Genomic DNA, 27,448 nt, shown 5'->3' with positions numbered 1-27,448 from the left:
AGGGACCAGAGTGACTCAAGATGGTGTGCTCCTGTGAATGGGAAATGTCCAGGCACAGCTGCTTAAACCAGTGGCACCAGCCTGCAAAAGCCAGTGTGAACCAGGTCTTTAACCAGTATATGTAGATTTTTGCAGGTAAGCAGCGGGAGATGTGACAGTTCATACACTCTGAGATGTCACAGCCTCACCCAGACTCTGGCCTTACTCCATCACACATGATCAAAAGCCTGCTAATTTGGGTAAAGCACAAGCCAATATAGATATTTGTTTCTGTAATGTTAATCCCCACAGATTAAGGGTGTGTGAGCAAAGGACATAAGTTGAATTCTATGCTATTTTACAATTGGATGTATTTCTAAAGGAAAAGAGATGCTAAATCTAGATTCTTGGTACAGTGCTAGTACATTAAGAAAAACTGCTTATTTCCTAAAGGTAACTCAGACTGCAGGAAAAAAAAAGGACAGTTTAAACCTTCCTCCCAGACGTAAAGGGTGAAGCCCAGTGTTTCAATGGGGCATTTAAATGCAAATTAAAGTGATTAAAGTGACTTTTAAAAAAAGTAATTAAAAATGGCATCCCCTTTGTAAAAATTGGGGAAGTTGTGAGGAGTGACTGGCCTCCCAGACAAAGTTTAAAATTAAAATTGTCCTAAAATGTTCTTTAAAAGTCTGAAAAAGAGTGATTGTTTAATTGCTATTCCAGTTTTACCCTTATAAGTTTTTTTTTTTTGTAAAAAAAAAAAAAAAGTTTGTAGACCTGAGATGATGTCTCTATTGAGATGTCTAAAGGCTTATACAGGTAACCATTGTTGGGGCCACTAGAAATCAGGTTCCTCAGCCAGCCAGAAAAATGCTTTTGTAAACCAGAGTGCTAAACAGGCTATGCTACTGTAGCCCAAGAAAAGGCATGTACATTTGGTAAAGGTTAAATGTTGTATATAAGCCACTTTAAATAGGCTGCCCAGAGGCAATGGGTGGTACTTAGAGTGCTAATCAGTTGTAGTTTAAAATCATCTACTGGGTTTTATTTTAAAACTCTGGCAAGTAATTGTTAGTCAATTGTTAACGTTATAGGTAATCTCTATCTCATTGAGTCCCTTGTTGCTTTAATTGGAAACAAAAAGGGCTTTTGTGACAAAGACTCTTTTTGCCACAGTTCAAAGCCATCCCAGGCACAAAAAAAATCCCCCTAAAACTCCATCTCGCAGCTAATCAGCAGAGCCAGGCTGGAGGCATGGCTCCAGACTCACCCCTAAGTATCCAGCCAAAGGCGGAAAGTGGCATTGTGACTCTTAAGTGGAGCACTAGCCTCAAGCAGAAGTGCTCAGAGATAGTGCCCAAGCCTTGAGTCCAAACCCGGTAAATGCCAACTGGGACAATCTATTCCAGTAACAGATGCTAAGACCATCCCCGCACCCTGCCAGGACAAAGTCTGTCCTGACAATGGAAAACCATGGAGAGGAGTATGAGGAGATGACATCCTAAATGGAGTCACTTTACGCTCGCCCTTTCAAAATTAATCAGAGCCAAGAGATCAAGAGAAATAGTTGCTTGCCCACCTAATGTCCATACCTGTCTACCTTCTAACTGGACAAAGTTAACAGTCTAGCCTTTGTTACCTACTATTTGTATTTATAGTAGCTTCTGACTGGTTCTCCCAACCAGTCCATTAGGCTCTCCCCTACCCAGTTGCCCCAAAGACCCTAGACACCCCTTTCTGCTTTCCTGCCCTGTGTCTAGTTATTGCTCCTTCCCTGTAATGGGCTGTGACTGGGCTTATATTCCAAATGGAACGTTTCTGGCCCATGTCCAATGTGTGTTCTCCTATGTCATTCATGTTAGCTGACCTTGTCACCTTGTCAGCTTTTTGCCTGATCTTTCCAAGTCTCTTTCAACAGGATAACATCCCCCATCCAGAATACCACCTGGGAACAAGTCAAGGCCATCCAGTTACTACAGACATCACTACACTGCCCTGCCTTGTCCAGCACAGACCCGGACCCTAAAGACCCCAGCTCCAGGGATTCCTTGATGCCTCCAGGTCAGCAGGAAGTAGCCAATGACACCGGTTGGCTCTGGTATTTTTCAAATATCTCTGCTACCTCCTCCTCAGGTTACTGTGATCCTAAAGCAAGAAAAGTCTTATTCCCCCTCCTCCAGGATGCTGGGAGTCAGGTACCATGCTATGTCTCCATCCAAGACAGAAAAGGCAATCAAGTCATTGATAGCCCCTTCTGGGAATCAATTCCTCCATGGCATATTCCTCTCTTGGGGGTACTAACAACAATATTTGCCTTTTATTAATTGTGTCTTGCATTTCTATTGTCATAGAAAAAGGAGGATCTTTACCAACCACTGTCAAGCAGATGCTTGTTGGATGGTACCTGGCTGAGCAACGAAGCAGGACCCCTGACTACTTCGCCCCTTTACAGCAGGAAGTAGCTCCAGAAGAAATGACCTACCCATACCCCCTGGTCTGGTACCCCCTAATTTTATTAAACAACAGAGAAGGGAATGTAAGCATTATGCCTACCTTTGGTCCTCAGCTCCACCCAGACCTGAGCTTCTCCTAGCCCTGAAGTTCCCACCATACAACTGGCTCCTCCCTCTTTCCACCCAGACCCACCTGAGCTCCCATCTACCTCACTTCCTATCCCAGATGCTGCTCCTACCCCTTTCTGGGGGAAAATATGGCTCCTCTAATAAACCTTGTAATAATCTTTCTCCTGTGCCTGCCTGCTTCTGCGTGGTCCTCTGGGACGGATGTGATGGATCCTTTCACTAATGAAACCAAAAACAAAAAAGAACTCATGTATAAGCAGAAAACTTGCAATAGAGTGTTACAAAGAAAGAAGGGCCAGGAAGTGATAGCTCAAGGCATGAGGCAGAGAGGAATTAGAAGTGGCTTAGATTGAGAGATCAGGGACAGCTTGGCTTCCAGGAGCTCAAGAAGAAGAAAGGTAGTACTGCAAGGACCTGGGAGATCTTTGTCAGCAGTGGAACTTATAAGAGCAAAAGCCTTGAGGTAGAAGAAGCTTGGGGAGGTAAAGAAGAGCATGTGGCTAGTGTAAGGAAGGAATGGGTTTAGAAGGTCATTCATCAGATTCCCCAGGACCTTAGAAAAGAGGGTGATTTTTTTCCCTTTAAATGGGAGAAAAGTATGTTTTTCTTTGGTTCTCCTCTGATTCACAAAGAAGGATCTTCCAGTTGCCCCTCAGGCATCAGATTATGAATTTTCCAGTGGTGTCCCTTCAATAAACTGTGTTTGATACCTCAAATCTAAAATCTCTGTCTTCAATTCTCTTAAAGAATATCCCTCTAGCTTTCTCCTGAGTAGGTCAGAGGAGAAAACCAGCTCAGTGGGGGAAAAGAAGAGATCTAGAGTCAAGTTATTTTCAACAGACTCTCTTTTCATTCTCCTGTTTTTATCCTCATTTATCTCCTCAATTTAAAGATGTAAAATCTAATCATGCTTGACCCTATGGAGATTACATGGTACAGGTGTGACTGTTTCTCAGCTTTCCTTGTTGAATTTTGGGATTTAACCTTCTTGGACAGGGAAGTCATTCTTTTTTCCAACTTCCAAATTTTGCTGCCATTTTTCCTCTCTTATTTTCATTTTCTTTGTTAAGGAATCCTATTGTAGCTATTCTCATGGGCTTTAGGAAGTATCAGAGACACATGTGAGTGTCTAAGATGACATTTGTAACTGGAAGCAGGCATAGCCCATTATTTGAAAAGATTTGAAGTTTGAGTTCCAGGGAGGCAGCACAGATGGTTGGCCACAATGTGGAGAGGAGAATAGGTTCTCTGATTTACAGCCAAATGCTCTTTCCAATGTTTTGTCCTGACTCTAAGAAGCCACAGGAGACCTGATGTGATGCAAGTTGAGGCAGATTCTTTTCATGATCTCAGTGGCTAAGAGCAATGAATTCACTTTTCTCTCCACAGGGCCATGAAAGCCCCTGAGAACTTACAACATTGTGATGCTCATCTCCAAATCCTCACCCGGAAAGCTGTAGTATGTACTTGTAGAGCAACCGGGCTTTCTTGCACAAGTAGGCTAGTGGCTAACAGAGGCTCCTCCTTTTAATAAGCTACATCCAATGAAGAGAGTAAAATTCTCTTAACTTCCTCTCAGGCTATAAGTTTATATATATATACACATATATATACTATATATATATACATATATATGTATATATATGTGTGTATATATATATATACATGACAAAGCCATGTGATTAAATATAGGGAATGAGCTGAAGGAAATGACATTAATGATAATCCAACTAAGGTAAGGATCCAAAGAAGCTAATTAAGAGGAGAAAGCTAGGCCACGAGGAAATCTTGGGAAGTTTTTATCTTCTGTAAACTTTTAAAAGTTTTGACCATAGCTGTCCTATGAAAGAGAAGATTTTTGAAACAACATGTGTCAGAAGGGTTAGCTCTTGACACTGCTGCAATTTGGAACTACAGATGCTACACGGCTTGCCATCTTATCAATACCTACCTGCTAGCCCCAGTATACCCAGGCTGACCCTGGCAACTCCTGGTATGTAACGGACTACAAGACACCAACTCTCCAGGGGATCTGACTCTCCATGTTAGCAATGGCTGAGACATTGCTCAAACTCAGATGGCTACTGTTTCACAGTCAAGAACAAATGTTCCCATTTAACACCTCATTCACTATAAAGACTTCTACAGAAAATTTCAGACCCATAAAGAGACCATGTTGAAGCTGAAAGGGACCTTAAGACTTACTTAATCTGAACATTCTGTGTTGTGGAAAAAGCAGTTTTTCTGTAGGAATTTGCTTAAAGATACATAAGCAATTAGTTGGCTTTGAAAAACAATGTTATTCTTCTTAAGGCTGGATTGCAGTGGAATTCAAAGTCAGTAACTCATATGTTCTTTCAACAAATATATATTGTAGGCCTGACAAAAGTGCCCTAAGCATTGAGGATGTAGGCTGAATAGTCTTACAAAGCTCAGACATCATAAAGTTTATGTTCTCACAGAAAGAAGGGCCTTTCTTCATATATATTTCAATAAATATGTGAACAAATGGATGTTTATGAGCAATTTTCAGTAACTGGAAGAAATGAATTAATGAATAAATCAACATTTCTATATAGGTTCTAGTATGACTAGGATAAACAAGTAAATAAATGAATATATAAAGTAGTGCAGGAAGAAAAAGTGACAGCAATTGCAAACAAACCAAAACCAAGAGCTCAATATGGCTATATTACCTTTCAACATTTACTCTATCTTTCCCTATTTTCAACCTATGTGATAATACCTTCATTTCTGTGTCTCCACTCCCTCATTAGTGTAATGTTTCTGGACTATCATGAGGCCTAATGTTGTAGGTTTGATCACTTCATGTGAAATACACATAAAAGACAGGAAATAAATTGACCAGAAAGCATTGCATGCTCATATTGCTCATGTATTCCAAATTATTTTCCAACTCTTATTTTCTATGTATTAATTTAATAAAACCTCATAGCTATGGGGCAGGGCAGAAGTCAGTAATCCAAAGATAAATTGTGATTGATTATTAAGATCTTACAGGGCTGGAAGACAGAGTGTCAGTTTAGGGGAGAACAGGTCAATTACAGAACTTTATGGAAACACAGTTCCAAAGAAAGCAAACCACACTCTTTCTTCTACCTGCCCCCACTTCAGCCTCCCATGCAAGTTTGGGTCACTCAGGTAGGAAGAAGCGTTAAGGATGAAGCACCTAGAAAAATTGCAGTTCTCCTATTCATTCCATATTCATTTCAACTGAACTGAAACCAGAGGGGTTATGCAATACTTATCTTCCTCTTGGTGGAAGAGGCAAATACTCTTCAAAACCTGTGCAAGAGCTTAGTTCTGATGCAGCTGACTTTGAATATCACATTTAATCGTGATTTTTGGTCTGTGGGCTCTGTTGTCACAAGGCTGTCATTTGCCTCGCTGATAAGGCACAAAAATGGAGAAGTGGTATAAGGATAAGAATATGGACCGGAACTGTGATGGCCATTACTACCCCTGCACCCGAGGCTTCTCTGTGCAAGGCTCATTTGGAATTTATTTGTGTGTGTGTGTGTGTGTGTGTGTGTGTGCGCGCGCGCACGTGCGCGCACGTGTGTGTGCGTTCACACCCACGCACTATTACTGAGGTTTAAATTTAAGGCCTGGGCACTGTCCTTCAGCTTTTACACTCAATGCTAGCTCTTTACCAACTGGAGCCACAACTCTATTTTCAGCCTTTTTTTTGGTGATTAATTGGAGATGAGGATCTCATGGACTTTCTTGCCTGAGCTGGCTTTGAACTACAAGCCTCAGATCTCAGCTTCCTGAGTAGGATTATAAGCATGAGCCATGGGTGCCCAGCTGCCTTTCAATAACTTGCATAGAAGATTCTTCCCATTCTGACTGACGTAGCAGGGCTTCATTAAATTGTACTCACTCACATGCCTCACAGTAAGCAAGCGTATTCCCATGTAGACCTGAAGAAAGCCTGCAGCTACTGCAGTTACCTCCATTCTCTGGGAACAAAACCCGTGCTAAATAAGAGGGATGCTGATCATGGTTCAGATGAAGTAATGGCACCTGTGCCTGACACACAGATAATATTCCATGTTTACTAGCTCCCCATATTGTTGTAAAACTCTTAGGAAACAGAAAACAACATATTGTTTGGCTGAAAAGTGCCATAGATCTTGTAACTATCAACCAATTTCACAAGTTTTAACTTACACTTTTATTTTCAACCTGTGTGTTATAGGAGGAGAATTTGTCTGAACCTGGCCTCTGTCTGAAAGGAAAAACATGTTTGGTCACACATCACAAACTATAGAGATAACCAGCCAAAGATATATTTCAGGCTCCTGGATAGGGATATAGTGTAGCGTGCGGTGGGGATTTAGGTTTCTCCCAACATTCCTGGCCTAGGTTCTATTATGTAGCAAGAGATTTGTTCCTTGTACTGAAACCTTCAGGGAGAGAAGCTGGTTCAATCTCCCAGGACCTGGGTAAGGCCTCTGATTGACTGAGGTGCTCCACTGAGAACAAAGCTTTCCAGAAAGTACACTGTTAAGAGATCACCTTGCTGTACCTGGCCTGTGAGCCCTTAGTGAGAGTTTAGCTACCAGAAGTAAATTAATGAGCTTGTCTTCCTGCCCATAGCCAGAGGAAAAGGACCCCATCCTCAATTTTCATAAGAATCCGGCCTAGAAAATTCCTGTCCAAGACAGAATGGAAGGTCTGGACAGTTACATCAATTTGCTACCAAATTTGAGGGGAAGAAAGCAAAAGACAGAGGAGAGCAGACCCCCCTGCAGTGGTCATCAGTATGGATGGACAGGTCTCTTAGGACCTGGGCAACTTTCTCTGTGATTTCAAATTAGTCTTCATAATTCCAAGTACTTCTTGTTTTGGCCATGGCTTATTTTTTCCAGTAGTCTCTTCTGGCAGAAAGAGAACTTTTCAAATAGCTCTAATGAATAGAGTCTTACTTTAGACACTAACTTTGGTTAGTGTCAGACTCAGAAAAGCCTACTCCATGTTGCTGCCTTTCCACTGAAGACTCTTATTCAGAAATGAAAGTAGTGTAGAGTGTTTCCTCCCTATCAAATACACACACACACACACACACACACACACACACACACACACATCCAACAATAACAACAACAACAACAAATTATTGGCTCTTTTCAAGAGCTCTTATTTCCTTTGCATAAATTAAAAATACATAAGCAACTGGATGCCAGTGACCCATACCTGTCATCCTTGATACTCAGGAGGCTGAGATCTGAGGATCATATTTGACACCAGCCCAGGAAGGAAAGTCTGTGAGACTCTTATCTCTAATTAAGCACCAAAAAAAGCCAAAGTGGAGCTGTAGCTCAAGTGGGGGAGCACTGTCCTTTGGCAAAAAAAAAAAAAAAAAAGCTCAGGGACAGCACCCAGGCATTGAGTACAACTCCAGGAGTGGTATACACACACATAAAAAAAATACACAAGCAGCTGGGCGCTGGTGGCTCACACCTATAATCCTACCTATTCAGGAGGCTGAGATCTGAGGATCTCAGTTCAAAGCCAGCCAAGGCAGGAAAGTCTGTGAGACTCTTATCTCCAATAAACCACTCAGAAAACCGGAAGTGGCACTGTGGCTGAAGAGCTAGAGTGCTAGCCTTGAGCTGAAGAACTGAGGGACAGCACCCAGGCCCAGAGTTCAAGCCCCATGACCAACAACAAAAAAAATACGTAAACATTTGTGAGTGTGTGTGTGTGTGTGTGTGTGTGTGTGTGTGTGTGTGTGTGTGTGTGTGTGTGTGTGTGTGTGTGTGTGTGTGATACAGGGGATCTAACCTAGAACTTTGTACATGATAGGCAAGCACTCTACTACCGAGCTATATCACCAGCTCTTCCTATTTTATTTTATTTTTTTAATGCCAGTCCTGGAACTTGGACTCAGGTCCTGGGCACTGTCCCTAAGCTCTTTTTGCTCAAGTCTAGCACCCTACCACTTGAACCACACCTTCACTTCCAGCTTTTTTTTTTTTTTTGTAGTTTATTGGAGATAAGAATCTCACTTTCTTGCCTAAGCCTCAGATCTCAGCCTCCTGAGTAGCTAGGGTAACAGGCATGAGCCACCAGTGCCCAACAGCAGCCCTTGTTTTTTGAGAAAGGTTCTTCCTATGTAGCTCAGACTAGGTGGTCAGGCCTCAGCTTCCTGAGTGCTAGGATTACAGGCAAACATGACCACACACAGTTAAATATTAAAAAAATATTAAATATCTCCCTTATTTGAAATTCATTCTCAACACTCTTAATCTCTATCCTTCTCCAGTCCTTCCTTTGCATATTAGGAACATTCTGGAATTTTTAGCATTGTTGAATTGGTGCTTTTCCTTTCACCATGGTACTCTCTCTGCCCTCCTTTCTCTCTGTGCTGCTTTCCCTGTGGGGAGATCTAGTTTCTTGGAAACTGGGAGAAATATTTGATAATTTATTACCACTGTTTTTCCTCTATAAGCTATCTCCTGGGGCTTCAAACAGGACTGGAACTACAGTATTCACTCAGCTGCTAAAGCCAGCTGTCTTCAACCTTTCTACTTCCTGTTAAGATAAAAGAAGGCCAATGGTTGAATAGAGCATGTGAAATGGTAGAGGAATGTGCCCTATGGATTGTTAACTCCAAATCTTCAGCAAATCTGACTTTAACTCAAAAAATGGTGCTGGCTTCTCAGTCCAAGTTGATAGCCAGCACACAGACTTAGGACTAGTTAATCAGGAATAACCTTTATGACATCACAAAAATCCTAAGAAGCTTTACATGTTAAGACAGTGGAATTGGAGGGTTTAAATTAATTTTTCTTCAATCCCCTAGACAGCTAATAGTGGATTTTCATTTTAAAAAAAGATTTCAGAGCACAGTTGAAATAAAGCTTTAGAATTCAAGTATCCATGAAGGAGGTGATTTCATAGGCATAAATGCACACCAAGGGATAAACAAGTGATGTTATTCAAACTAGATATTCAAAAGTACATGTGGGCTGATGGACGTAGAGAAGAGGGAAAGAGAAGTCTCAGCATGGAAAGAGGGAAACAAAGAAGGCATACCTGCAACTAAGCTAATTAAATTACACAACACAGATAGAAAGATGGGGTAAAATCAAATCAGAAAATAAGTATTACCTTTGCAGAACCGCTGTCAAAATTGTACATTTGATGAATAAAATCAAAGAGATCTCAAAGCTGGGCATCACTGGCTCACACCTGTAATCCTAGCTACTCAGGAGGCTGAGATCTGCGGATCATGGTTCAAAGCCAGCCCGGGCAGGAAAGTCCATGAGATTCTTATCTCCAACAAACCAATAGAAAACTGAAGTGGTGCTGTGGCTCAAGTGGTAGAGTGCTCACCTTGAGCTGAAGAGCTGAGGGACAGCGCCTAGGCCCAGAGTTCAAGCCCACAACTGGCCAAAAACATGAAAATAAAAAATTAAAGAGATCTCAAATTCCATTCATAAAGCTCAGTATTGTAAAAGAATAAACTATTCCTACATTCTTTTCAGAATCTTTAAAAAGAAGGTCAGGTATGAGACTTGAGATTTTTGTATCTATTACAGTATACATGCTCTAAAGGGAAGTCATATTTGTTTTGTTGTTTCTTATTTTTCCACTGGTTATAGCATACTCATAAAAATGAACATTCTTGTTAAAATGTGCTTTTTAATTTTCTCTTTAATTTACCAAATCACTTCCTAAAATGATTTTTTAGGTGAATTATCTGACCTTTTCTATTCTTGACATTGGGCACACATGCCTCTTTACCACCTCACCATTACCACAGTTAAAACTCGTGCACATGTGGGTTAAAATGTAGAAATTCTGATGGCACCTTAGTTGTCTAAGGCTGCTTTGCTGTTTTCTAAGTTCCATTGTGGAAAATCATCTCTACTGATGGGAAACATCTTTTCAGTGTGGAAATTGCAACTGGAGGTAAAGCCTATTGTGAAGAATCCAGACATATTTGCTTAACTGGTAAACAGCTTTGACAAAAGGAAATACTGCAGGAGAAGCAAAGGAGTCTTCAGATGGGTGCACATTCTGCTGGTATTCAGACATAACCCAGTAAGTTTGCTGACCTGGTGACATGGCCTGAGAGAAGCCTGCTGTAGGAAGTGGTAGCTGAAGAGAAGAAGGAGCCACACATAAATCTGGACTAATAAAAAAAAAAGATACATTTCCAAAGGGGGAGTAGGGATACAAAAAACATGATGGCTGCTACTAAATTTTTCCCTTAGCTTGGATGCCCATATGACTAGCTACACTGCTCTGGTGTTCCATGGCTTACTTTGTGCAGGTAGGTAGCTCAGAAAGTAGCAGTGGTCATCCCTAGACGAGCCAGAATTTGCTTGATAGAATGATGGTGACCATTGCTAATGTGCAATGGAGATTTGGAGAGAGAACCGGAAGCTCAATCAGTGAGGTACTTAGAGAGCCACACAGATGCCATTGGAGTGAAATTTTCCCGTGTTCACAACCATGAGGACAACTAGAAATTCTAGGGCTGGAGTAATAGTGTAGGCAGGAAAGAAGCAGGTTATTCGTTTTCTATATATTGAAATCAATATGATACTTTGGACCTAAGCATTAGAACATGTCATCGAAACTATGAATGGAATTGAAGTATTTTAGAATATGGATTATAGAAATTCATTTTTAGGGAGTAGGTCGACCTTAGGGAATTGAGAATCTAATAAGAGTAAAACATGACTTAGGTCTGGCCACTTTGATGAGAATAGCCTAGAGCTTTGAAACCATTTTTTTCTTGATGTAGCTCTACTTGGGGCAAATAGAACTCAAGCATAAACTGTGGCCCCGTCCACCGAGAAATAGTTCTTGTACTGAGCAGAAGAGATCTGTTGGAACGGGTTGGTTTGATCTACAGGCCTCAGGGGTATGGGCACAGTGTGCTTTGTGTGTCGTTCAGCACTGTGCCCTGTCCTCTCCACTTTCATGCACATGAATGGCCACGAGTATGTTGGGAGCTGTGACCACTGGATTGGCTGTGTGGTTGGCTGCTCTCCAGAATCAGAGAGAGAATGCAGTGTCACTAGCAAAAACCCTAGGGAAAAAGAAATGAGAAAAACCTAAGATAAAAGAGGCACAAAGGCTGTGGAAACTCAGATGCAGTGCGAAATGCCTCCAAATCACTATTCCCTTTACTTGAGAGTCTTTCGGGATAGGAGTGGTGAAAAAAATAATGTAGGTGGGCACTGGTGGCTCACACCTGTAATCCTAGATACTCAGGAGGCTGAAAATTGGGGATTACTGTTCAGTGCTAGTTTGGGCAAGAAAGTCTGTGAGACTCTTATCTCCAATTAACCACCAGAAAACCATAAGTAGTACTGTGGCTCAAAGTGGTAGGGTACTAGTCTTGAGAGAAAAAGCTTGGGGACAGTGCCCAGGCCTTGAGTTCAAATCCCATGACTGACAAAACAACAAAAAATGATAATAATGAATTGGAATTCTTTCCAAAGAAGGGAGGTTATAGATGATATTTAAATAACTAGGCATATTGAGTCAGCTACTCTTCAACCTCTGGACCCCCAATAAATCTGCAAAACAGACATACACTTAAAATGGTGGCAACTGAAATTTGAACTAAACATAAGACAAAAATATAACCATAGAAACTGAGAAACTGAGCTCCTAACTAAGGAATGCAGAGTAAACATGTCTGTCATTACCTTGCTTTACTTCCTGTTGGGATTTTTGCTTCTGATGGTTTATTTTAATAATTTTTATCATTTATTTTCTTTCTTTTTTAAAATAAGTTTTTTTAAATTGTGAAAATACTGTACAGAGGGGTTACAATTACATGAGCCAGGTAATGAGTACATTTCTTATCAAGCATTGTGGACTCCTTGCCTCCTCCTTTGTTTTTCCTCTACCAACCCTCCCTCCCACCTCCTCAACTACACTGCCCCCCACCCCCACCTAAATTGTAAAGTTCTTTTTCAACATAGTGTCTTGTACATCTCATTGTTGCAATGGGTCAACCTGTATCCTTATTTAAGCACTGTTTTTTTTCCTTCTCCTCCCCAAATTACACCAACATCACATACAGTGAAAACAGGGGTTATACCATGGGGGAGGAACATACAAAGCAACAAAAAAAATCACATGGTACCTTATAAATACATTAGAAACAGTAGCAAGAAAGAAAAAAACCACTGTGTCCCTATCTTGGGGTTCATTTTGCTTAGCCTCATCTTATCTGAACTTTTCTGCTTGTCCCAGACATATACTAGTTATCTTGCTTTGCTTCTTTATAGAACAGAGTCTGCATGTGTGTGTGTGTGTGTGTGTGTGTGTGTGTGTGTGTGTGTGTGTGTGTGTGTGTTGCATGCATGTGAGTGCCAGTCCTGAGGCTTGACTCAGGACCTGGGTACTGTTCCTGAGCTTTTTTCTCAAGGCTAGTGCTCTACTACTTGAGCCACAGCTCCACTTCTGGCTTTTTGGGGCTAAATTGGACATAAAAGTCTCAAGGACATTTGTGCCTTGGCTGGCTTCAAATGGCAATCCTCAGATCTCAGCCTCCTGGGTAGCTAGAATTACAAGCCCAAGTCACCAGCACCCAACTGAGAATCTGCATTGTAACCTACATCCCCCTAGAAAAGCTCCTCTTCCATTTTCATCTTTTGCAGCGCTGGGTTCCTTGAGAAGCTGAGGCTGTTTTTCCTGGTTGATGTGGACCTAACTTTGCTGTCAGCTCCTATGTGGCAGGAAGATGCTTTCTGATAAATACAAAGCCCAGGATCCTAAAGGAAGGGGACAAATGGTGTTTTGTAAGTCCAGCAGAGGGAGCTAAGAAACAAGAGCTTTTCCTCTTGCCAAATAGTCTCAATGGCCACATATGTAGAGAAACAAAATCTTTCTTTACCAGATTATAATTGGGAGCAGATTAAACCAGGATCTGAGTATCCTGTAATTTTAAAATTGAGTATATGGTATTTTAGTCCCATTTTGCCCACATTGAGCTAGCCAAGTGGTCTTTGTCGTTGAGGGCTGGGACTGTAACACAGGCCAGCAAATGCCAACATCTATAGTACTTTACGATCCTCTTTTGGAGTAGAGATAAAGAGAACAGAATCCAATTGAACTTTAGATTATAAGACTAAATGGCCAAAGCATTTCTCTTCATAATTTTCCCCTAATAAGAAAAGAATGGCTTTCCCTAAGGTAACAGTGTTATCCTTTCTGACAGATGCCTCGTTGAAGATTCTTATGACAAGCCCATCCATTTGATCCATAAAGGAAGCAGCCAATTTCCCAGAACAGATAGTATTCAGTTGGTTTTGTGTTAGGTCAGGAAATAGGTCAAACAAATAATTTAGAAATGAAAAGGCGAATTGGCCATAGAAAGGAAGGGAAAAAATAATAAACCAATTGTAAAGAGAAGTGGAATTTTTTTTAAATGACAGATTTAATTTATAACAGAATTTCAAAGGAAATTGATGGATAGACTAGCAAATGGAATAATAATAATTTTGTCTTAATGTTAGAATTTTGGATTACTTCCTGGGTATTAAAGATAACCAGAAGCTAATGGAACGTAAGTATCATTTGAATCAGAGTCTCTATTCTTTACATGGTGAATGAAATAATGATTGTGGAGTGAATCAGACTAATACAGGTTTTTTTAAAAATTACTTATCTACTTGTTTTGCTAGGATTCTCCTGCAATGAGTCAGACTCTTTTCTAGCTTTTTCCTTATATGAACAGCAGCCTATGGCTGCCCTCAATCTGAAGCACATAGTCTGATTTTGGTTTATATCCTGAGTAGCTCTGGACACGGATAGACTTTCCTCCACACTGTCCTTTTCCAGAAACAAGTCTTTGCTAGCAGGTGAGTAACAGCTCCTTTTCAGGAAGTCTGAGTCCTCAGTCAACTGGCAATATCACAAAACTCTGGTGGTTTTTCCAATTTTTCCAGAAACTTGGTGATTTTTCCAGTTCTTATATATAATGAGCAGCCAACTGGGGGCTGATCTCTTCCTTAAGGTGTAGGTGAAAATGCCTTCAACTCTCTAATAACTGAGATTGTTGAGTATGAAAACCAAGATTTCCACTATATCCCTCCAGTGCTGATCAGATCCTATGAACCTCTCAGTTTCTCTTCCTCCTTGACCTTCTACTTCCTCTTGGGCCGTCTGGATCATCATATTTGAAGCTTTGTTTCTGGTTTCCATCAGAACAAAAGCAGTCCCACAGAGTGAGCCTTGTTCCTCCCATATGCACCCATTTGTCTCCTTCCCCTTTCTTCTCTCAGTAGCATTTCTCAAGGAGATCCAATGGCGTCTCCCTTTTGTGGCAACCAGCTTGTTTCTCTCTGTTCTTGGTGTTTGCCTTTCTAGGGGTCTGTGATGTTGGTGGTGGTCATTCAGAGGACTACAGGTAACATTTCTTATAGGTCCTTTAAATAGTGTCTTCCTAAGATAACTTTTGGTGCGAATAACAGGTTAATACACGATCAAAACTCCTTATGATGATTTGAAATCAGTTATGGGTGTGTTTAAGAAAATACAGCTACAGATGCTCCATTCACAACCTTGATTTTGACACACAGCAATGCCAGGCTGAAGAAAGGAAAAATGTTGAGAAAATTCTTTACTGGGAAAATATGCAGCAGCAAAGCAATAATACAGCTGTAGGTCTATGGGCATATAACAGGAATAAAATAATCTCAATATTTTGCTTTCTCTCTATCCTCTCTAAAGTGCAATCCAGAGGTGGTCACTTTTGAACATTTCTGCTTTCAACTCTTCTAGTAATTACAATTGTAACTTCCTGGACTGAAAGGGATGACTAAGCGCTGAGCACAAGAGTGGGGCACACACGTTGGAGAGCTTAACTTGAAACCGGTAGACAGGAAGTCAGCAGCTACTGTGAAAATGCCCAGAGAGGTGGGACCCTTTCGCTACAGTTCTCAAACCAGCACCACTACTACATCTGAGAACTCACTCTGTAGAATATCAAATCCTCAGGCAGTATCCTGTACTTCCTGAATCAAAACCTTATGTGTGTATGGGGGTGCTGGAGCCCAGCAATCCACACTCTGTTTTAACAACTTCTCCTGGAAGTTTTGATGTGTGCTTAAGTTTGAGAAACACAGGTCTACATCAACTTCCACCTTCCTTCTGGTCCCATTTCTCTTGCTAGTGATTAGGATTACTGATGGACACTTGATCCTGTGTTGGCAAACAAGGTGCTGCAGCACATTTGTTGTAGGGTCTTCTGGGAACAAGGATCCTTACTCTTGCAAGAAATGCATGGGAATAAAGGGAATGCTACTTCTTCCTCAAGACAGTTTTCTGTCTACCGTCAGAGAGATAGAGCTGCTGCAGCCATCTTGGGTTCATGGAGTAAGGTTACAAATGGAGCAGGAATCTGAATGGAGCAAAGAATCTGAATGTATAATGATATCCTATAGCCCTGAAATTGACTATAGGCATGAATGGACTCATGCATATACGTTTGTATGTATATAACCAGTTGGGTACTCTGATTAGCTACTATACTATAGCCTTATTTATTTCCAGGCATGTAGATAACTGGCTGAAATGATTGATTCTCTAGTTCTGTGCTGGAGCATAGAAATCACCATTACAACTTGCATGATGAGAGGTAGCTATGAGAATGAATCTACTCCTGCCTGGGTTTATTCCCTCAGCATTTGTTCAATTATTCTCATACCTGACAATTGTTTTCATACCTGTCGTTTTTGAGTTCTAGACCCTTCCTGACTCCATGCCGTGGCAGCCTGGGCCATTTTCTCATCTGTGGTGCCTCCTGCTACTGTTTCCTCAGTGTAGTTCCATTTAGAGCTTTTCTTATGCCCTCCATTTTCCTTACACTATTTACTGCTATTTTGGTGAGCTGTGGAGAGAGCAGAGATAAAGGCATCTGTTGGCTTGCCAACTCCAGCCTTTATTGAGATTTGGTATTCACTATCCCTTGTAACCTATTTCAAAAGAAGAGGAAAAGATGAAGTCATAAGGAAGGAAAGTGGACATCCATGTAACCCTTGTGGGACACACTCTAGGGCTACATAAATGAGTCTCAACTCTTACATTTGATGTAAGGTGCTTCAGGTGTGTCAGCTTGACATAAGAGGCTTACACACACTTGAGTCTCTTACGTATGTCCTCCTTGGAGTTTAGATTATTGTCCTTTCCTCTTAGAAGGTGACTCAGAAGATGCTGATGCATATGGATATTTCTGCCTTCACAATATAATGAAAGTGGATTTTAATTTTCCTGTTGCTGACTTGAGAACACACAGACATGCACAGAGTTTTTCTCAACCACATGATGTTATCTTCAGGCAACACTTGCATTGGTGAGAAACCACCATGGGGTCTTTAAAGCCATCTCAAATAGGAATCTTTATTGCAGAGTTTTCTGACCTGAATGTCTTTCAATTTAGTATGTTGTTGTCATAGCCAATATTCTCTTTACTCATTGAAACTAGCTAAGTAATATGTGCACATGATAGTCCCAACTTTCAGGATGTGCCATTTTATATATGTAGCAGTTTATTTTGTGTGTATTCCTCAATGTTTCTGCCACAATCAAATGTATGGTAAACCCTAGGTCCTTTGCTATGTGCAACCAAGGACCCCTTTGCTGAAGAGCAAGGTATCACGATTCGCCCAGGGCCAGGATGTTGAGGCTTTTACTGGCTCTAGAAATGAGTAAGATTCTTTTTGAGTTTCAAATTCTTCCTCTGTATGAGACCAGAAATTAATCTGAGCCTCACAGGTGTTGGGTACTGAGGCTTGACAAGAGTGCTAGACAAATACTGAAGCACTGTGAATGGGAAACCCAAGTCTGAAATGTAAACACACTCATCTCTACCGAGACTGACAACAATCACTTGATCTTTTCACGTTTTAGCTTCAAACCAGATGCAAATTCCTATGTTTTTTCTTGTCTAAATCATATCTATGGGGCACTGGCTGGAAAGCTTTGGTTTCATTATAGTCAAAATAAAAACAAAGGCTTATTTTGAAGATATTTCAGAGTAGAGACTTTTATGATTTTTTTCCCTTTTTACTTACCCATATGTAAATTGACATGTTTTATGGTGGTATACACATACACACAGGCACACACACACATTACCTTAGATTACCTTAGATTTCAATTACCTTAGATTTCATTGAAAAAAGCTTGGTTTCTTTGCACTAATATTTCATTGGTTAATCCATTTCATCATCTAACTAGAATTGTTAGGATTACCTGGGGAAGGATTCACTGGGGCAAAGATACAACTGAGTTCATCTACACAATCTCTGCAATCCTTCTGATGGCACTATCATCAAATGGCTGGCTACTAGATGTGAATATTGCTTAGCTTATGAGTTGCTGAAGAGAACTGTGAACTTAGATAAGAGTAAACCTCTTAAAGTGGAGACCCTGCAGTGTCAATTAAGAGTGTTTCCTTAAATTAGTCCTCTGAAGTCTGTCCACTCAAAATTATAGCCTGAGGACCAGCAATATTGAAACATTTGGGAATGTGATAGAAATGCTATCTTAGTCCATAGCCTAGGCTTCCTGAATCCATCTCCATTTTAACAATTAACCAGTTAACGTATTACATGTTTTTTTGTGAGTCCTGAGGCCCATGCTAACATATTATGCAACCAAGTAGGGAACATGGCACCAGTATGTACAGCTAGTCAAAAGCTCAGGACAGAGTCAGGGACTTGTGATTGGTGTCTGACGTGGGGAAAAGCTTAAGAGGTAGGACTGCTAATTTTAGCTAGTAGCAGAAGTGAGTTGAATTGTAGGACACCCAACTAGTATTGTAGAACTTGTTGGTGCGGGAAAACAAACATCCCACAAATTCATTAGAAGGGAAGTATTGAGAATACAGAGGGATAAAGAATTTCCCTATGCTCAGTTCTAGGTATAGGTAATTTAACCATCATTATGACTCTTGATTAACAAGAGGTGGGACCTTTATTTCCACACAAACCTAATTCCTATTAGAATACTCTACCATAGATACTATCTTCATTTCCTGATGGATGAAAGGTCTAGGATTCAGAAATCACTGTGAGTGACTTGAAATCAGGTATCAGCACCTGGACCTCCAGTGGCCCAACCAGGCTTATTGAGCTTCTCTAAGTTCTTGGCTCATGTTATCATCATAATCACTTGATTCTCCAAACTCAGCACAAGTGATATCTGGCCATCTGAAGGTACCCAGTAACCTATGCCCTTCCATCTAGAGCCTATCCTTAATTTAAGAAGCATCCTTCAAATATTCTATGGTGATGGTGAAAAGCCTTAGCAACTTCCTATGCCCTATCAGTTGGCCGATCAGGGCCCGTTTCTAGAACTAAAACACAGAGAAGGCCCCTAGTTGAAAATCACAGGAGTCAGAGGGAAAGCTGTCTTGGAAGGGGTTGCTTGAGAGATGTCACTCAGATGAGTTCCAGTGATAAACTGAAAGGTTAGTGGGAAGGAGGACTAAAACCCAGAAGGAATGGCTATCAAAGATATGGGAACATTTTGAATAGTCTTTTACAGTAATCGCCCCTATAGTTGCTCTGGGACCTTTGCTCTGTGCAAAGATGGATATCCCTTCAATTACATTGCTATAATCACTCTGCCATTTACTATCATTAAAAAGGCCATGTCTTTTCATTCCCTCCCAGATGCAGTGATAAACAAAACTGATTTGATTTTAAGACTCATAGGCTATTTTCTGATATATTTCTTCTATCCAGATAATGTTGATATTTCAAAGTGATCCCAATAAACATCTCTGCTTAACCAATCTTCAAAATGGAAATAAGTTTTTGTCAGAATCTAAGAATCCAGTTGTGCTACAGGTGGGTAAATACTTCATATTTATCCACCCCCATAGACTCCAAAGCCTTTTGGTGAAGAAACCTGTTTCTTTCTTGTGACTCCTGTATCTGACCCATGTATCTGGGTCTATGCAACTTCCAGGAGGTAGTTCACTAGTAGCAACTCTTTCAGTGTTAATACATAGGAAACAGTTATGTTTCAAATGAAGATTTCCCCAAGTTATTATTTTTTTTCTTGCTGATACCAAGGTTTGAACTCGGGGTTTTATACTTCTGACGTTCTTGTCTTGCTGATGCTCTACATTTTGATCCATGTTTCCACCCAGCTTTTGCTACTTATTTTTGGGAATGGAGTCTCACAACTTTTCTGCCTGGCTTTGAACCTTGATCCTTTGGATCTTAGTCTAGTAGGTAGTTAGGGTTATAGGAGTGAGCCATTGGTGCCTGGCTGATATAAGCAAGTTTTGATTCTACTGCAGGTTTCAAATTTCATAAACAAAGAGATTTCGTTTAATAGGAAAAACATTTCACAAAAATTTCATTTCATAAAAATGGCCAAAGTTTATTTTCTCTGTTTTACCATCAGACCTACACATCAGAACTCAATCCTTTGTTTTATTTTGAATTTTATGTTAAGGTCTGTAGTGTATAGTGTATGTTTTTGGAGTTACAAATAACTTTTGGATAAAATATGGATTTCTGACGTGACCTGTAAGAAAATTATCCCTCTAACACATGCCTTTCTGTGAAATAAGATGAATAGTACTGTTCTTCTCATATATAAGGCCTTCTCATATATCAGGATGGGAAATGGCTATAAATCAGTGCTACCTTTGCCAGGGTGTGGTCTTGGTTAAGTTCCATGCTCCCACCCACTCTTCCCTTCCCTTCCCCCAGCAGGTCTGGGTGTTCTATATGTAGTTAGTCAATGTGAGTTTTGTTCATCTGTGGAGTCAGCGGTCTTTGTCACTTCCTGTTCTGTTGTGCCCTGCTGAGCATCACATGATCTCAGGAGAGTGGAAGCTGGCATTGAACAGCTTCTACTGAACAAAGGATGACTAGTTTGCTCTGCTGTAACTTAGATCCCTTTCCCTTCTCTGTTGTCAGGATTAGAACTCTTCCTACTTCCTCCCTCTCCTTTCTTGAAATAACACTTCCTCTCCCCAGTATGGCCAAGATATGTCCAAGCTAATCACGTTGGGGGTGTCATTGTTTGCACACGTGCTGGGCCGCTGGGAAGGCAAGCTGGTGAAACCACACAAATGGCTTGTGGTCTAGAATTAGTCACCACCTTCAGCATCTCAACACTGTAGTACATTGTAAACTGACAGCGCCCTTCCTCTCTCCTTTAGGTACCTCTCTGCATCTGCCCCTGTTGGGCTTTGTAGCCCAATAGGCCTTTATTTACGCAAGAAAGTGCAGGTCTCTCATGTTCTCTAAGTTGGAGCATGGATAGCACACCTTAACATACTAGCTAAGAAGTCACATGAAGTGGATCTTGAAGGGCTCTTCCTGACTCATCATTTCACCAAGAGAAATTATTTTCTAGTCTAACCTATATTAAGAGCTTGCTATATACCAGGTACTATACTGGACACTTTTCATGACCGAATTTAGCCTTCTTTTTTGCATAGGAGTAAAAGAACTTTTAGAAAGGTTAGTCAACATGTCCATACTGACACAGCTCATAAGGAAGCAGGACTTGAATTCAAGAAGTCTGGTCTAAGGCTTCTGGTTCCTATAATGGTTTCTTATCCCAGGTCAAAGCACTGAATTCTCTGTACATTTTATCCTACCTGTGAGCACATCAATGCTTAAAGACAGCTTTGAAAAACACCATGCAGACATGAATGAGTTTAGACACCCTGGGGCTAAAAGTGAGTTGGCACACAGATCTCCTGACCAGGGAGAGATGTGTTCAGCTGGTAACATAGGAACCCATGCGCTAATAGAGGAACACAAGCACCTCTATGTCCACTCTTCTTCTGGGGCTGTACTTTTCTCCCTGAGTTGGCCATTCCAGCTCACCTAGGTACATTAACGATGGCTAGTAAGGAGAATGGAGTTCCTTGTGAGACTGAGCCATCCTACTCAAGTGGTAAACCACTTATCTAGCAAACAACAACACATTGCTGTGTTAAATTCCTTGCTGGACATCTGTCTTACAGTCTTCCTACAGTGAGTGGATGGACACCTAGTGAGAGCTCTGTGGAGAGAAGGCTGTTGCTGTGTGGGCCTTTCTAGAGCTGAATTTTCTGATGGCCTTTCTGAGTACATGCAGTCAACTTCCCCCATGGGTCATGAGTTTTTCCAGGACCTACAGTAAAGCCACCCTGAAGAACAAAGGAAGTTCTTGGCGTATTAGTAAATGCCAATTTCAGAATCTTTTCAGAGTTCCTAAATTAAAGATTCCAGGACTGAATCTCATGACTGACACGCTGGATGGTACTAATTTTCTTATGGAGGCACTACTGGGTTGGGGCTCAGGATGGCTGCCTCCCTTACAACCATATTAAGGACAATGGTGTTCGGGTCAGGTAGGTTGTAGGTGTGACGTCACCAGAGTTCCCAATTATCTGAGTCAAAGTCAGAGGGATACAGAGCTGTGGAGAAGCTGGAAGGCAGTTGGGTAAGCCGTGCTGGTGTGATGGATGGAAGCCTTGATCATAAAATACTCCTGTCACTCCTCCTTTCCCTTCCCCCTTAGTGCTGTGTATACTTCCTGACTTAGTGATTTTGGATTTGGCCATGTGTGCTGTGTTGGCCAGTGAAATGTACAGATAGGATAGAAGCAGAACCTTGAAATACACTTGTGTGGTTCTTGTTTCTTATACTCTTTTAATTCCTATTGAGAAGATATTCCCCAGGTCGCCACAGCCTTTTCAGCTTGGTCATTAAATATTAGTTGGGGCTAGGCTTACTTTGAGATGAGCATTGAAGATCTAAGCACAGATACTTTGCAATTCAGAGGGTGGTCTAGGTTGGAAATCTACACTGGGGTCATGGTATATACATGTTAACCCAAGTTTTGAGGTAGACAAGCTCAACAACATGTAAAGAGAGATAAAAACAAATCCACTGAGTTTTGATTTCCTCCCATGTTTTTCAGCTCAGAGAGATAAGAAGGAATTAGCAAAGAACCAGAAACAGGTTAGCCCAAAAATTAGATAACTAAGTGAGGCGCTGTTCCTGAGAGCCAGGTAGAGTGCAGAGGTTGGGATAGTGATCAAATGTGTCCAGTCATGCTGATAGGTCAACTAGATGAGGATAGAGAACTCATCTTTTGGTCTAGGGAAAGAAAATTGATTGTTTTCCTAAAGCTATTCTGTTGAGCCATGGGGACAAAACTATCAACAGAAGTAATTCAGGAGAGACATTTGCAAGTATTGATAGCTCAGAATTGGAGGAGAATGGTCAGAAATGAAGAAGAGAAAATGAGGTGATAACCAAACAAGGAATGACATCAAGAGATTTTTTTTTTGTTGGTCGTGGGGCTTGAACTTTGGGCTTAGGCACTGTCCCTGAAAGAGGTGTTGTTTTTTTTTAAGATGAGATAAAACATAATCACTTGGATGGTAAATCATAGATGGCAAATATCCAGGAGAGAGAACACAGTGATATGTAATAGGGGATGGGGAATGAGGAAAGTTGCTTCATCTATTTTAAATGGGGTCAAGCAAGCAGGCAAGTAGGTGAGAGGCTATAACAGGGGAACATGCAGACATTCTCTTCCCTTCCAGTTGCAGCAGTTTTCTTAATGAAGCAGGAAGTCAGGTACCCAACAGAAAGTGAGAAAGTAGGAGGTGATGAAAGAAGTATTACAGAGCCATCTATGGCAATGGAGTGAATGAAGAGGCCAAGGCGAAGGAGCTTGCTGCTGTGATTGTACTGTGCACATTGTACCACTATCTAATAAAGCCTCACAACACCGCTATGAACTAGCCTTTATTATTTGCCCTATTTACAGATGAGGAAATTGAAATGCAAAGTGGTCCAGAAGCACAGCAAGAAGTAGTAAAGCTAGGATATGAACATTGGTAATCTGATTCCAGGGTTCCAATGTTTAACCACTGGATTAAACTTTCCTCGTTAAACACGGAAAAGTCTGTCCCAGGACTGATCTATATAGAATGAAGCTTGAATTAATGTTTGCAATATACACTCTGGTTACAGCATCACCATGCAGCATGGTAATTTTCAACTTCATTTTTCTGATGAGGTCCAGAAAGAGTCAGTTGCTTGTTAAAAGTCATCCAAATAATTATGTGGTTAAAAGTGTAATTGTCCTCAAGCTTAAAAGAAATTGTAGATATAGGAAGGGGAAAACCTGAGTTGGTATACAAACATACACAATTCTGAAGAATCATCATGACATTTGTATGGGTCAGCCCAGTTGAAATTGATAGATAACCTTAACACATTAAAAAAAAACAAAAAACTTCCTGCTTCAGTCTAGAATCACTTTGAACCTTTATCCTGTAGAGAGCTGATAATGTGTTTAAAGAAAGTAATTTTGGTGGTATTGCCTACTATCTTCCTGACCTTTTTGTTTATGATGCTTTAATCCTTGAGATGAAGAGGACAGAACAAAACCTCCAAGTAAGAATCTTGAATTTTATTTTAATCAAAACTACAGTTTTCTATCTGAGAAAGGCACCCATTTTAGCTTTAGAAGCATTAATTTTTTTTCTCAAGATATGTGCTCAAATGCCACTACTGAACATTTACCACTTCCTCAAAATGCAAGGAAGCGGACAGTTAAGAAAAAAAAAAGCACGAAGCAGCAGTTGTTTATCACAACTTTGCTTTAGCGAGGCCTGAGATTCTGCTTCTCATGACGCAGAGTTGTGTCAACTGGGATATTTCTGGTAAAACTGAAAGCAAGAAAAGCCGGTATCAGCCCCTGGGGACTGTGGGTAGGAGAGCTTAGGTGCCATCCTCAAGTGACAGATGGGTGAACCTTTCATCTGAGAAAGGAGGAGAAATATTGGCAAATCAAACCTCAACCTTGGACTGGTTGTGAAGCCGTTGTAAGGGAGACACAAGAGACAGGCACAAAAAGAGGAATACTGAGCAGACCAGAAGGGCACGGATTGTAACACACTGGCTACTTCACTGGCTACTCACTCAAACCGGAAGCAAAATGTCCCTCAAATTGCCAAAGAACTGGGATTTCAACCTGAAAGCGGAGGCTGCAAAAATAGGTATTGTCTGGATTCAGATCTTTCTCTTGCCTTTGGGGTTCTTACACCTGAGTGCCCACCATTTGCATGTTGGTCTAAAACTCTTAAAGCAGGCCTGAGTTTTGGAGAAAATTTGCATTCAAGTTGATATATGAACTTAGGGTTTCCATTTTCATTTGGAAGTGAACTCCTTGATATGTAGGACTAGGTCACTTTGGATTGTCTTAGGCTATATAACACATACAAGATGGAGGTTTCTATCAGAGCAAATTCACTTCCTTTTGATTTGGAAACTCATGCATATTTTTGAATGGCTTTCAATAGGAGCATAAACACTTGCTGTCTTTTGCCGTGCTCAGTTGGTGAGCAAATTCAATGGTGAGTGTCTTGTTTTGTGTGCCCATGGGCTCAAAGTGGACCTACCTGTAGCAAAAAAATTGATAAGGAGAACAAGATGGAAGTGTGTCGGCATTTTAAAGCACAGTAAAAGCAATTTTAAAGGAAGAGACTCAGAAGAGTTTTTTAGAAATATGTTTTTGATTAGTTACCTTAAGGGATAATTCTGGTATAGTCTACAATTTATATTCTTTCCCTGATGATGGTTCTATATTAGTTTAAATCTAGTATTTGTTATTATGAAGTTCTTTATGTAGATTTTTTCTATTATTAAATCATAGCAATTTAGAGTATAGCAATTGAGCTGAAAGTATTTATTATATATAGAGAAATAATATATGTATATATATTGAGATAACTTCCTTGCTCTTAGACATAGATAAGTGTTAAGGTATTTCTAATAATGTGGAGGAGTTTTACTAGGAACGAAGCTTAGATCAGACCTCTAATGGTAGTTGTTGTGCCATAAAAAAATGATCTTTTGAAAGATCACAAACGGAGAATGTTGATGAAGGTTTCAGAAAAGATTTGAAGGGAAAATGAGAATAATCAGAAAAGCCATTTATCTAGTGGTCAGGGAAGACTGATGTTCCCTAATCAGCTGGAATCTTTGTGTTCTGAGTCTAATCAGAGAATAAGAATGTACATGCCTCTTACCTAAGCAAAAGCATTTTCTCTTAATCAGTAATACAAATGTGCTTGGCTCATGTTCATTCTCTGTCATCAAAATTCATGTTCAAGGCAAAACCACTATGGCTCCATTTCTTTGACAATGTCCTGCTTCCTCTTACATAAGGTCATCCTGCCCCTTTTCAGTTTAAAAAGAGAAAATGGAGAAAATGAATAGTTGCTATTTTTCAGGCATATAGAAAATTATCACATTAGATTCTCAAGCCTGGGATTAGGTTGGGTGGATTTCACAATTTCTACTAGTTTCTCTTTAAATGTGGTTCCATGGATACTCTGATGCAGAGTTACCTCCATTGCTGGTTAAAACACACATATCTAGGCACCATCCTGATTTATGAAATCAGAAACTCTGAAAGAAGGCCCAGGATTCTGCTTTTGAACCAGTTCTCACCCAATGAAGCTTTTCTCTGGGTACTGTGAGCTAAGGGCACAGTCTCACAGTTGTTATCTAGCATATAGCGTAGTGCCTGGGACAGCAGGTCATACAATCACTATTCATCACTGTATAAGGTTTATGAGAAGGTGATGTCACTTACTATTACTTAATGAAAAACATATAATGATTTGTTGTCCCCAAGGGACAGGACTGTAGCAAAATGTATTTTATGTGTGTCACATAAACTGGGATCCTTATGATGATCTGAGTCCTCTCGTAGGAAAGAGTTCCTGACTCATTCACAGGCTCCCAGGACTCCTCCCTTCATGCCGTGTCCAGGTGCAACAGTAGCAACTATCTTCAAAAAAGCCACCTGCATTTGAAGTGCCTGTGAAACTGGGGGAAATCAACAGACCAGTGGCTTTTCCATCCTGGGTAGTGAATTGTAGAACAGGGTTTCTCATTTCTTACCTGGTCACTACTGATATTTGGGGTTAGGTGATTCTTTGTTTGAGGAGGAGAGGTTCCTGTGTATTAAAGGATATTCCACAGTGTCTTTGGCCTTTATCCACTAGGGTTGGTAACACTTCTCTGCTACTCCTACTGTGACAGCCAAAATGTTCTCTAGGCATGGCCAAATGTCATCTAGAAATAAAGTGGAGGTAATATTTTCTCTACCTCAGAACTATTGGAATATATGATCACCAAATGGGTACAATTATAAGGTCAACAATAGAACCTACATATCACCTACCAATTTGCTTTCTAGCTTCATTTTTAGAAGGCTCTTATAAAGATATGACTTCAGAAGAATGCACTGTATCTTCAGAGTAATATTGGGACAGGCATTTGCTGGGGAAATAGCAAGATGCTGACCCATAGTGTGGCCCAGGAAGAGGCCAGACTTTTCCTTGGTCAGCTATGCTTCCAGTTCCCCTACATCCTAAGTGCTGATCCAGGGCTGGAGTAAAAGCCAAAGTCTCTGAGCGTTGGGAGGTGGGGGGTGTGTGTGAATCTGTGTTACATTTTCATTTCAGAGAAGACCCTACCCCTCGCTGGCAGGACTGCCCCAAAGACCACCACCATAAGCTTGAAGGGTCTTGTTGTAATGATGGAAGAACATGACCCTGCCTATCTTGCATCATAGAATACATGCTGGAAGGAAAAGGGAAAAGTAGAGACAACACTTTTGACTTGAGGTGGGACAAATCATGTACATTTCTTTGAATCTTTATCCTTTTTAGTCTAGCAATTCAAATGGTGACGCCTCACGTGGTGTTCATCTGCAGTCACTCAAACACTTTACTCTTTTATGTATCTTTCTTTTTGGACTGAATAGTCATTCCTGGGAGTAGATTCTGGGAATATCATCTTTTATCCCTGCAGCCTAGCACATCCAGTGTCTTA

General features: G+C 40.7%; 1 protein-coding gene across 3 annotated transcripts in view; it reads left to right on the top strand.

Annotated features, from left to right (window-relative positions):
* The first annotated feature begins 24,314 nt into the window (after positions 1 to 24,314).
* Positions 24,315 to 27,448, top strand: part of Arhgap25 (Rho GTPase activating protein 25) — a 78,855-nt gene continuing 75,721 nt past the window's right edge. For all 3 annotated transcript variants that reach the window (XR_011368224.1, XM_070004485.1, XM_070004484.1), the window contains exon 1: positions 24,315 to 24,600. Coding sequence is in view for 2 of the 3 variants with exons in the window: in XM_070004485.1 (XP_069860586.1) it covers positions 24,540 to 24,600 (61 nt within the window). In the remaining variant the exon portion in view is untranslated. The remainder of the gene's footprint in view (positions 24,601 to 27,448) is intronic.

The sequence above is a fragment of the Dipodomys merriami genome, unplaced genomic scaffold, assembly GCF_024711535.1.
Source record: "Dipodomys merriami isolate MVZ:Mamm:240054 unplaced genomic scaffold, mDipMer1.0.p SCAF_63, whole genome shotgun sequence".
Taxonomy (NCBI): Eukaryota; Metazoa; Chordata; class Mammalia; order Rodentia; family Heteromyidae; genus Dipodomys; species Dipodomys merriami.
This window is presented reverse-complemented; position numbering and strand designations above follow the sequence as displayed.